Source organism: Triticum aestivum, chromosome 7A (genome assembly GCF_018294505.1).
Source record: "Triticum aestivum cultivar Chinese Spring chromosome 7A, IWGSC CS RefSeq v2.1, whole genome shotgun sequence".
NCBI lineage: Eukaryota > Viridiplantae > Streptophyta > Magnoliopsida > Poales > Poaceae > Triticum > Triticum aestivum.
The window spans coordinates 455,335,629-455,347,548 of record NC_057812.1 but is presented as its reverse complement, the minus strand read 5'-3'; the positions used below and the strand labels follow the sequence as shown (position 1 = coordinate 455,347,548).

Here is an 11,920-nt window from a genome sequence, read left to right as displayed (position 1 = left end):
GTTGCTCTTACACCGACACTTCCCTGTCCCTCCCGATCCTCGCATGATTGTCAATCTGGTGGTGTGATGCACTTTACATTGGTATATAATTAATGGTTGTATTAGGCTTGTTTCAAAATAGCACACATTATACGTTGGTTCCGCTGACAGCATGCTTTTAGAAGTGAATCGTGACAGTTTTTTACGTCCCAACTAGTAAGCATGTACGTGTAACACACGTCTCGATTATGAAACAGAAATATTTCCATCATAATTCAAATTTAAATCATAAAGACGTGTTGATTGTTTTATGAACCAATGTGCCCCTTGTCCAAATAGGGCGATCGCAGTCGGCGATCGAAACGTGCACGCCGTTGGATTTACCTGACTACCCTTGCTTCGGTACTCCACAGCACCACTTGTTGTGCCACTCCACATGTTGTTGTCACCAGTCCTAATTCCTACACTCACATAATCACTTGTTATTCAGGGCATAAAGTTGTCATTGTATCCACGATTGAATTAAATTTGAGGTATAATATTTCCAATCAAGAAAATACATCTTCAATCTTATTGTCAATGAGCACCGGAAATGTTGACACTGTTGTACCCTGCAGTACATAGCTTCATGTAGCAAGACATAAAATGTTGGCATTGTTCTCGATGAATTTGCTAATAAAATTTAACATTCAAGTAGGTATAAGCGTGTAAGCCACGCGGAACCATTCTTTGAGGCAATCAACATTGCTTCAAAGCAAAAGAAATTGACAAATGAAAGAACACATCAACGTAGAACCATGACAGGTTATCTCTGCATAATAATACTGACAAACTTCGTAAACACGTAAGAAAAAAGTACAGTCATGAACCATGGTGCGTATATATAGCAATGTCTGGATTAAGATGATGAGCATTACAATAGGGGGAGATCATTGACCTTAAATCTCTTACATATGAACATGTCTTCTCTAAATGTAAGCCATGGCTGAGAAGCAAGCAGGATCCGGATATTCAGTAACTAAAGCCAGAAACTTATCCACCTCTTCATATTTAAACAACATATTTCTTCTAAATGTAGGCCATAGCTGAGAAGCAAGCCGGATCTGGATATTCAGTAACTAAAGCCAAAAACTTATCCACCTCTTCATATTTAAACAACATATTTTTATAAGATGATATGAAAGAAATTGATGAGAACAATAGTACATTTCCTCTTACTACAAATCAACACCCAACCAATATACAGCAGCACATGCACATATAAGAGATCCAATTCTTGATGATAGGTTCATGCATAAAGCAAGAAAATTTGCAGAATATACCAGAATCTTATTAAGTGATCCTAATTCCATGTGAAGTTGCCTAGGAAAAACATCAGCGAAGGATCAAGGTATACAACAAACAACAGTAATATATATAGTGCTTGACGGTAAAAAAAAAATGAATCCTAGTGGGTAGAAGTATTTTGAATAATGAAGAATATTAAGAACTAACCATACACATGGTATGAAAGAAATTGATGAGAACAATAGTACATTTCCTCTTACTGCAAATCAACACCAACAAATCTACAGCAGCAAAGGCACATATAAGAGATCCAAATCTTGATGATAGGTTCATGCATAAAGCAAGAAAAATTGAGAATATACCAGAATCTTATTAACTGATCCTAATTCCATGTGAAGTTTCCTAGGAAAAATATCAGCGAAGGATCAAGGTGGAAAACAAACAACAGTAATATATACTGCTTGAAGGTAAATAATAAAAATGAAATCCTAGTGGGTACACATGTTTGGAATAATGAAGAAAATTAAGAACTAACCATATAAGAAATGTACAGTGACACCATAGTAATCATATTCATAACACAGGGAAGAACTACCCTCCTAAAAACATGAAAGCACTGTGGTGTATCATGCGACGAAAGCCGTTCAGGTTTAACTCAAAATACAGTACACATGGTAGAAACTGCTTAAGTCTGTAGCTTCAGTAAAAAATAGTTATTTTGGATCCCATGGCAACATCACACAGTTATCCTGAGAACGGCGGATACAGAATTGAAACCGATAGATAAAGGAAACAAAATCAATATTTATCAAAAAAAAACACCTGGACAACTGGACTGGTTGAGAGTAGAGGCTTGAGAAGCTAGAACATAGGAGTATTTTGCAGAGGAGTGGAAGAAAGTAATACTCAAAAATCAAAATATTGAGGCCAAATCAAGCTGCATCTTAGCAATGCAGCGGCAGTTGTTTTGTGGACATTGCCATGTTTGTGCATAATTATTGTCTATCAATCTAGGTGATATAGTCATTTTCGTCAATTGCTCTAAGGATGGAGCTGACAGTAATACTATTAATTAGAAGCACAAATGAAAATACCATTATCCCCAGGATTACTCTTACTCTTTGTTCCCCTGTAAGTGGAATTGGGGGAGTAAAATAACAGCAAAACTTTACCAGGATAACGAAGGCGAGGGTCTTCCTGGACCTTGTCTTGGACACGTCGGGGACATCGCACCCTCAGAGCGCGTGGGGGCAGTGCAGCACACTGAATCTTGCTTATCTCCGTGTACGTCTTGGTTATCTACGACAGCGGCAGCTCGTTGAACCGCGTGGATGCACCGCATCTCTGGCGCTTACCCGTGCGTCAGTGGCGGAGGACTCCGAGTGGGGAGGGGACTTGGTTACGGAAGGGGCTCTCCAGGATCGATCCAGGGAACTGTTTCCTCTTCAACTTGAAAGGAAGTGAAATGTCCTCCGAGGGCGCCAAAGGGATCATAGGGATGAACACTCTCTTTCCAGCATGTTGTCCACTAATGAAACCATGAAGTATGTTAGAAGATAAGGCCGAAATATGCTACAATCAACAACACTTGGAATGAACTGGCCATATGTTATTTTACTAAATCATGTAATTGAAGAAAACAAACTGCTTCAGAACACAAGTTATAAAAAACTGAAAAATTGATGATCGTAAATTTAGCTGCATGTTCCTACTCCATTTTGTAGAAGTATACATATTTATGAAATCACACTGGTCGGCTATGCTGGTTTGTAGATTATATACCTGCTTTTGTTTGGTGGCAACACAAAAAATTAACAAGTCTATTTCTGATGTCAATTTCAGTTCCATGCCCTCAACAACATTTTATAGGAAAATCACAACAACTTAAAGCCTAGGTGTATATGCACCACACTGACAGCGACCAACAAGATTATCAGCTAGAACAACGAAAGATATTTTTAAACACTAACAACATGAACAAATCATCCAGATCAAAAGGGAAGAACTGAGAGGGGGCGAGAAGAGGCTCACCACCAAGTTCCGTCACTGGCAGTGGCAGCGAGGATAGCGGGAACAACTTGTCGGTGAAGTGTGCTTCTCCTCCGCGCACACAAGCTGCAGGCCAGCCTCCACCTCTGAAATTGTCAAACTCCCAAGAATCAAATAACTAACGTAGAAGAAAAATAATACTTCAGAAGCAGAATACTCTTAATGATAGCCACAACCATGTATTCATAGGACACACAGTATTGTGTAAATATCAACAACTTGTGCACGAAACTTAACAAAATGCACCCATGATAATACATAAAACAATATCTTATCTAGAAACAATATTGTAGTTAAAATTGAATGGCAAACATCAAAAAATATGGTCATGTCAACCAGATCCACACATGGACAATTACCAGTGTAGTTACTTGTGAGGGAAGAGAATTTGAGTCACTTTTGCAGCTCGTATTTTGGTATTCTACTCCTTGACTCTATAGGTTGTTTGCGCCTGGAATAGTAAGAAGAAAAAGAGATAATTTAGCACTTCAGCCACATACAATGGGAGGCTTGAATTTCAGAATTTAACACCATTATAACATTACGTAGTATGTACAACAGCATTAGCAACAACAACTACATAAATCAGTACAAAGGCCGTTGGATGTCTTCAGAAAACTTAGAATATAAGACAGAAGAAAGCAGTCTGACCATATGAGTATTATACAGCTGAATACATTTAACCTGGCCATGAGTCCATGACTGACTGGGTGATCATTTTATCCAACAGCTAAGCAAAACCAAAAGAGCGCTCCTGTCCATCATGCCAGCTCTTCTCGAAAAAGAGAAGTGCTACCAACTTACTTTCTCCTAACATTTCATTTGATAATGGAGCTGGATTTGGCCGAAGCAAACAGCCACGCCTTACTTTACCAGTTACAACTAATGAAAATCATGGTCATTCAGGAAAAAGAAACACAGTGGTCATAGTCGCCTGAGTTTCAGCATCGATAAGAAACATCATGGGAAAAATACTATAGGAATTGAAACGGAGAGAGACGACATGGTCGCTACTTACCGATGGATGGAGCAGAACATTGCCGCGGAGATAGGGCGGAGGACGGAGCTGGTAGCAGGAAGGACGATGACGGCACGGAGGGGACCGGTGGCGATCTCGAACCGGCAGGGAACTGGCGGCGGAGGGCTCCGCGCCGCCGCGCCGCAGGCTCAGGCGCGGCCTCGTACGCCGGTGGTTGGCCCGCACACGTCCACGTCCCTGGCGGCGGCTCCTGCGTGCCTCTCGCCGCCGAGGATGAGGGGCGGCGAAGGGCGCGGCGGGGCGGCTCCGGCGGCGGGGGCGGGGTCGGCGGGGGCGGGCTCCCGCGGCTGGGGAGGCTCCCGGCGACCCGCGGCCGCTTCCCGTGGCTCCGGCGGCGCGAGGAGGCGGTGAAGGGCGCGGCTGCGGGAGGATAAGGAGGTCGTGCGGGAGAAGGAGGAGGTCGTGCGGGCGGGCGATTTTCTTTATTTTTTTACTGCAGGGCAGATTACTATCGATCGACTGTGGCTTATTGCGTGGTTGGTAGCGTTAAACACATAATGATTAAGGGCCATTAGATTTTGATGATGGATGAATATGATTGTTTGGATCTGCCCCTCTCTTTCTTTTATAGTGGTCGTAGATAAGGATATAAAAGATGAGGATTGTGCAATAACCATAGGACGAGTCTACGTAGCGGTCGGCTGCTCGCTGGCATGCGCGAGCGGCCGGCCTAAAATAGAAATTCTTTTATCCGCTAGCGTCTGCTCTGCATAGACATGCATGTGTGTAATTTTTGTCCGCTAGCGCATGTATCTTTTAGCATTTAATACATTTACATCGGTCACAATCAGTTGGAAAAAACAGATCACATATGCATTTGTTTCGGTTTTCAAATTTTCAAAAAGCTATATCTTCCAAACCGCGCGTCGGAATTAAGATCCGTTTTCATCGCAACGTGCTCTTCAAAACTATATCCCGCATGGGGGTGTTTCGACGAACTAGTCTTCCTGCCAACTAAACATCAATATGTGTGCAACTAGACTAGATTGCCGCGCCAACTGAGCATATGTGTGTGTGCCAAAAAAGTTCTGCCAACTAAACATCAATGTGTGTGCAACTAGACTAGATTGTCACGCCAACTGAGCATATGTGTGTGCAACTAGTGTCCTGCCAACTAAACATCAGTGTGTGTGCAACTAGACTAAATTACAAGTCAACTAAGCATATGCGTGTGCAATTAGTCTTTCTGCCAACTAAACATCAATGTGTGTGCAACTAGACTACATTACAAGCCAACTAAATATCAATGTATGTGCAACTAAACTACATTACAAGCCAACTAAACATCAATGTGTGTGCGACTAGACTACATTACAAGAGGAGGTTGCACATCGACTTTCGTCGAGGCAATAGACTAGTCGCACATCAAAGTTGTCGTGGTTGCTAGGTTATAACCTCATATGAAGGCGCAGCTCCAAACATTAGTTTTGAAAAAAAGTTGCACGATGTAGTAATAAAGTTGCACAATGCAGTAATAGAGTTGCACTATATAGCTCCAAAGTTGGCATCGAAAAAAATTTGTTAAAATATACCCATGCGGGATCTAGTTTCAAAGATCTCGTCGCGAGGATTTCAATGGTGAAAACAGATTTGAATTCCGACACGCGGTTTGAAAGATATAGCTTTTTGAATTTTTAAAAACCCGAAATAAATGCAAATGGATCTGTCTTTCTTAAACTAAAGGAGCAGTATGAACGTATTTAATGCCACGCCTACATGCACTTGCAGACAAATAAATTACCACGTGCATGCGCTGTGAGAGCCGGCCGCTCGGTTCGACCAAAAAGTGTGCGGCCACTTTTTAGATTTCAGGATAACCATATAGTCAAACTGTCCAAGCTTGAGTGCACTGAAAGCAGCGATTACACTCACTCAGATCAGACAACACGAATATCACAATGTCTAATTTTAACTGATGAATTGTAGATAGACGCTAAACAGAACCAGACAGAATTGCAAAACCAAAAATGGTTTATGGGATTCTCCAAGTAAACATAGAAAATTTGGTCTCTTGTTCATCTAAATCGCTCCAAACTCAAAAGCGTTACATGAAATTGATAATATGTAGAACAAGACCATCCTGAAGCCGGTAAGAGCACACCAGATGAAGAGCCCTCCTAAGCCACCAGAGTGCTGGCAGTGGTAGACTCGCTGCAGACAATCAAGGATAAGTTGTCAGATTACACTCTAGTAACAACTGCAGGTATGAAAAGGGACACGACCCACCAAGAGCACAAAGCGACTTAGCAAAAATGCAAGCACAGATGAATGAATTACTTAAACAGGTTTTAAAGTTCAACAAAGCCAATGCTAGAGATTGTTAAACTAAAACAGGCCCATTCTCCACTTCTGCTACTATCTAGAGTATGGAAGTATCACACCAAAGATGAGATGTATTTGTTGGAATGCTTGAAAATTACAGCAAAAACTCCATTATAATGAAATAACAGAAAAAAGTTACCAACCAACTACTACCACAACCAAGTAAAGCTTAAACCCTACGATACATTTTATCAAAATAAAACAAGTCTTCCTTTCAAGTTGTGTACTCTTGTATGGAACAAGAAAACAAGAGGCAGATGGTTTCAGGTCTATACACATACTATGGGCACTAGTCAATTTCACCTAAACTTGAAGCAAACAGATGTCATCCTTGATTAAATAAGCTACTGAGTGGCATGCGTTTACAACACTAAACCCATAAAAACCAAGATAGCATACAGATATGCATACAGCAGCTCAGAACACAGCATCCACATGTTAAGCATGACAGGCAGCTTTCCACATAAAATGGCATTTGAGTAGCACCAGCTGATCAACCTAAAGCTTTCTACATAGTAATTTGTAAACATGCAGGACAGAATCAACTGATGCAACACAAAATAAATCCTAACATAACCGATTGGCACTGGCAAGTTCTCACGTTCAGTTGCAGTAAACCTAGCTAGGTAAAAGGTAAAGGAGCAGAGTAACTTACTACTTCCAGGTGGGCGGGAGCTTCTTGGTGCGCTTGTAGTAACGGGCAAGACGGTGGATCCTGCTCTCAACAAGAATGAGCCTGAATTTGGAGTCCTTGTCCTTCCTGTTCCTCTCAAGATGCTTCCTAATGGCGACAGCCTTCTTAATCAAAAAGTACAGATCCTCTGGGATTTCCGGCGCCAGGCCTGCACACAAAATTCTCAAACATCAACACACTTGCACAAGCATAAACAACGCTAGAAAAATGGGAATGGTGTTTAACAGGGGACGGATCTGACCATGAGCCTTGAGGATGCGGAGGATCTTGCTTCCCGTAACGCTCTTCACGAGGGGGATACCGTGCTGGTCACGGAGGAGAACGCCGATCTGCGAGGGCATCTGACCCTTCTTCGCAGCCTTCGTGATCAACTCGTCGACCTGCGCAAGAACCAAAAGCATCAGAATCACTCCAATCGGAAGAAATCGGCAAGGTCGGAGAGCAACCGAGGGGGGCTCACATCAGCGACGGCGGTCTTGACCCAGCTCGGGGGAGTCCTCTTGTACGGCAGCGCCGACGACGAGATACCCTTCCTGCGCCAAACAGTCGGGAAGCCGCCATTAGACCAGATAAACCACTGAAGCGAAGCAAGGATGATACGGGAGACCGGGTGCGAGGGGTTACCCGCGGCTGTGCATGCGCCCCATGGCGTCAGGCGAGGGGTTTAGCTCCGGCGACGGCGGCGTCGGTTGCCTGCAGCAGCGGCGGCGCGAAGGGCGAGAGGGGCTCGAGCGGCGGCGCGATTGGGGCGTGCGGGTTAGGGTTTTGGGGTGCTACTTATAATGAGCGGCGGCGCAGGGAGTGTGGTGCTAGGGCTGCGTCGCTTTGGGCCAGGCCGTCAGTACGTGTTAGCCCGGTTGGGATGGTTTCCGGGCCCATTGGACGCCTTAGCTTGGAGTTTCTTCTTCTTTGTCTAAAAAAAACTAGTACCAAGTTTCTAAGACCCCTATAAAAAAAACAAATCTCTAAGAAACATATATTTGCTCTAAATCCGTAACAATGGGTTATCTTTCCAGGCTTCATTAAGCTCATTTGCACAGACTTTCCATGGTATATTGTTGCGTGTGAGTGTGAGCATTGTGTTGTTATACTTTTTTTTATATGCAAATCTTTTGCGCCGTTATTTGTGGCATGGGAAGACAATATTGTTGCAAGTTTAGAAATACTGACTCGTTTCATTTCCTTATCAGTCCTTTTATCTCTTAGTCCTACTGAATTAGAATGGTCATAAATTGTGATCTAAAAAGTCTTTCTTATATTAGTTACAGAGGGAGTACATGGAAAACCCAGAACATCATCTGTGCAAGAGTTTGTTAGAGTTTGCATGGAGTATGGATGATTGTAATCTTTCATCCACGCAGATCCAGTCATTCTGTTCACTCGGGGGTGTGTGGGTTTCAATCAAGAAACACTAGTGAGGGGCATTGGCATCTTTTGATAACATAGCCATCTTAGCATAGAAAACATCAACTGGATTTTCCAGTATATCAACTAGAAACTTGAGTGTGCCCAACGTCACCAAAGCATTTCAGCAAAAAACATGTCTCGTCACAATGTCACCCTTCATCATACACTCAGAAAGAAAAATACAACCAACCAGACAACAAAATGGAATTTGATATACAGGTTTAGGTTGTCACCAAGCCCGGCTCATCCTCCATCAAACACAACTCCGAACTTTCTGAGAAGAGCACGTGGAAAATCAAGTATAGCTTCATTCTGGTTCAGAGAAGGGTTGTGTCTGGTCCTCTCACAAGTTGCTATCAGAGAAATGTGATAGAATATGAAGAAAAACAAGAGACACGCATTATGCCGCTGATAAGACATGCAGATAGTTCATAATTGCAGCGCGATGAACGATTAAACAGCAAACACAGCCAATGGATGTGATTCCACAGCGAATATTCTGAATGCAGATCGTCTATATACCAAACATATCAGAGGCCTTGAACAGAAGCTAGGGCAAACAAGCAGCTTATCTATTCCAAGATGTATGGCTAGCTGCGACCTGTGAGCAGCAAGTGATTTAACAAGGTCTACCAGAGATTCAGCAATATAACTTACAAATGAAGAACAGAGGTGGTTGGTGCAGCAAGAATCACATGTTGGATAAATGAACAGTCACTTTTACATCCTTTGAACTTTGTTGAACACAGGGGAACACAACCAATCATAAATTTTCATTTCCAAATAAAACATAGCAAAAATCTGAACTGCGCAGAAAGATTCTCAACATAAGGATTCATGCATTGCATATGATGTATATTATACATTTAACAGAGCCGGATTTTGGTCCCTTCAACAACTGAAGCCTACACCTAATGCCACCTACAAGAACATTAGCGGCTGCCCTTGGTGTAAACTAACAACAGAAGGTAGTTTGCCTCAATAAGAAGTAGTACGCCAAACATAAATGCACATAGGTCTCATTACCACGGATCAACAACACAGACTTATACAAATCAAGCCATATGCACAGAATATTTTGGTTAGAAGCTAGCGAGGTGGTTCATGGATCATGGCAATATTCATGAGCATGGACAAGCTCCGAGAGAACATATACCAAACTGGTAATATAATTCCTTATATGCCACTGGAAATTTACACGATTCCGACACGTGTCAATGACATTACAGCACCGCACGTGCCACTCATACAATGGGTGGCAAATATGGAGTCCAGAAAGTTCCAGTGACAAATAAGGAATATGTATAAACAGATGGTAAGTTTCCGAGTAGACTGAACTCTTCTAAGCATAAAATATATATTGGTTACTAAAACAACTCAGCTTATTGAAGTGACGTCATTACCGTCTGATTACAAAATAAGGTTGATCCAGTGAAACCATAACAAATTCATAATATTGCAGGTAAACTGAAAATACTGGCTTGTGAAATGTTATATTGCAGATATTATTAGATTATAGCTCTGCTGCTCTACATATGTCTCAATTTGATCCAGAACCTTACCATCCCAAGTAAGATTTAAAGCAGGCATGACAACGTATTGAACTAATAGGGTTACACTAAAGTACTTACTGTGAAAAAGGCAAGCACTGGGATGTGAGTGTAGCAAAACCAAGATCAATCAATGACCCAGCAAAACTAGACAGAGTTCCTAATATTGTAGGTAACTGAACCATAGATTGGATTGTGTGATCGATTTCACAGTATATTTATAGCTCTAATATGCCTAATTCCAACAACCTTATTGTTGTGTGGCAATAAATTCAAGAGAGGCCTGTCAACAGCCACATGGTATTAACCGATCAAGTAAAACAAGAATGACCCTCCCGGCAAAAACAAATTATGCCAACGGCAGAGGTCCTACAACTCCATAATAAATCCATTTCTCCTGTGCTAGCATCAGAAATTATAAGATGCCATCAATTACAAGAAAAACAAATCATAGGCTGTATTAACATGAATGCATAAACTGGCGCATTTCACTGGTTTCTGATTAAGCAATCAATCAATCACAGAAAGTAACAGGATCCATGCTTTACATTGCAATACCATCGGACAGATCCATTAATCCATAATCACACCATTTTTATCCAAACCCTAGGGCGGTTGGGGAACCACAACGAAACCAAAGCACAAAACAGAAGCGCAGCAGATCAGATGAGATGATACGAAATAAAATCACGCGAAGGAGGAGTTATTAAATACGAAGAAGTCTGAGCAGGCTGGGAGACGGATCAATCCACTACTTGGCGACGATGCGGCGGATGAAGTCGTCGTAGCGGATGGTGCCGTCCGCGGCGACGTCGACCTCGCGGATCCACTCGTCGAACTCATGGGGCTCGAGCTTCTCGCCGATGGAGGTGAGGACGTGGCGGAGGTCCGCGACGGAGACGGTGCCCGACGCGTCCTTGTCGAGGACGCGGAAGGCGTCGCGGAGCGGGCGGTCGAACGGCTCCGGGCGGAGGTGGGCGCGCATGAGTTCGAGGAATCGCTTGAAGTCGAAGGGCGCCGTGAGCTTCTCCTGGGCGGTGATGTCGCGGAGCTGCGCCTGCGTCGGGTTCCCACCCAGGGAGCGCATGAGGACGCCGAGCTCCGAGGGGGCGATGCGGCCGTCGCCGTCAGTGTCGAAGAGGGAGAAGGCCTCCCGCATCGACGCAACCTGCTCGTCGCTCAGCTCCTTGCCGGCCATCGCCGCCGGTGGGGTCGGATCGGGGATTTGAGATCTCGCGACGCGGGGCGGTGAGGTGCGGTGCGTGCGTCTCAGGGAGGAAGACCGCGTTTGATTGATTTGGTGGTGAGGGGCATGTGAGAGGGGAGAAATGAAACGTGGGGTAGTGGCCGTGGTGCCGTGATCGATTTTTTTTTTTGAGAAATGTTTTTTTAGCCAAAAATAATATTTTTTTGCCGTGCCGCTGGACCTGCAGGGAGGTGGGCTTTCGGGCTATTTCTCTAGACCATTTTATGATCCGGACAGCGGGGGGATACGGCCTTGGCCTGCGAAGGGGGTCATGCGAGAAATGCGAGTGGGATCGGCCCATGTCCCCTCAGGTTTTAACCCAACCCAATTTCTTCTTAGAGGACAGG

The 11,920-nt window shown here is 43.4% G+C and overlaps 2 protein-coding genes and 1 long non-coding RNA gene across 4 annotated transcripts; all 3 read right to left on the bottom strand.

The window, feature by feature from the left end:
- Window positions 1-340: 340 nt before the first annotated feature.
- Window positions 341-3,381, bottom strand: LOC123151049 (uncharacterized). Of its 2 annotated transcripts, XR_006475476.1 has the most exons (4): window positions 3,298-3,381; window positions 2,439-2,794; window positions 1,474-1,525; window positions 380-440 (listed from the first exon to the last, which is right to left on the bottom strand). It is a non-coding gene; the product is annotated as an uncharacterized lncRNA (long non-coding RNA). The 2 variants fall into 2 exon arrangements; XR_006475475.1 differs by lacking the exon at window positions 1,474-1,525 and having other exon boundaries at window positions 341-440.
- Window positions 3,382-3,699: 318 nt separating this feature from the next.
- Window positions 3,700-6,104, bottom strand: LOC123153392 (uncharacterized). The gene is made up of 3 exons (XM_044572537.1): window positions 6,096-6,104; window positions 4,334-4,819; window positions 3,700-3,766 (listed from the first exon to the last, which is right to left on the bottom strand). The coding sequence occupies exons 1-3, from the start codon at window positions 6,102-6,104 to the stop codon at window positions 3,737-3,739; spliced, it is 525 nt and encodes a 174-aa protein (XP_044428472.1). The 3' UTR covers window positions 3,700-3,736.
- A 203-nt stretch (window positions 6,105-6,307) lies between these two features.
- Window positions 6,308-11,629, bottom strand: LOC123147534 (uncharacterized). Its single transcript, XM_044566804.1, has 6 exons — window positions 11,083-11,629; window positions 7,995-8,063; window positions 7,831-7,903; window positions 7,612-7,750; window positions 7,332-7,518; window positions 6,308-6,505 (listed from the first exon to the last, which is right to left on the bottom strand). The coding sequence occupies exons 1-6, from the start codon at window positions 11,523-11,525 to the stop codon at window positions 6,472-6,474; spliced, it is 945 nt and encodes a 314-aa protein (XP_044422739.1). The 5' UTR covers window positions 11,526-11,629; the 3' UTR covers window positions 6,308-6,471.
- Window positions 11,630-11,920: the final 291 nt, after the last annotated feature.

What these genes read in the sequence shown, in the direction of transcription:
- LOC123153392 (XM_044572537.1), bottom strand. An exon ending in ATGTTCTGCTCCATCCATCG is followed by an intron (nt 3,767 to 4,333) that starts GTAAGTAGCGAC and finishes TTACTATTCCAG; the next exon opens with GCGCAAACAACCTATAGAGT.
- LOC123147534 (XM_044566804.1), bottom strand. Translation starts at nt 11,525, where the DNA reads ATGGCCGGCAAGGAGCTGAGCGACGAGCAGGTTGCGTCGATGCGGGAG. An exon ending in GGGCGCATGCACAGCCGCGG is followed by an intron (nt 7,904 to 7,994) that starts GTAACCCCTCGC and finishes TGTTTGGCGCAG; the next exon opens with GAAGGGTATCTCGTCGTCGG. An exon ending in CTCCCGCCCACCTGGAAGTA is followed by an intron (nt 6,506 to 7,331) that starts GTAAGTTACTCT and finishes GATTGTCTGCAG; the next exon opens with CGAGTCTACCACTGCCAGCA.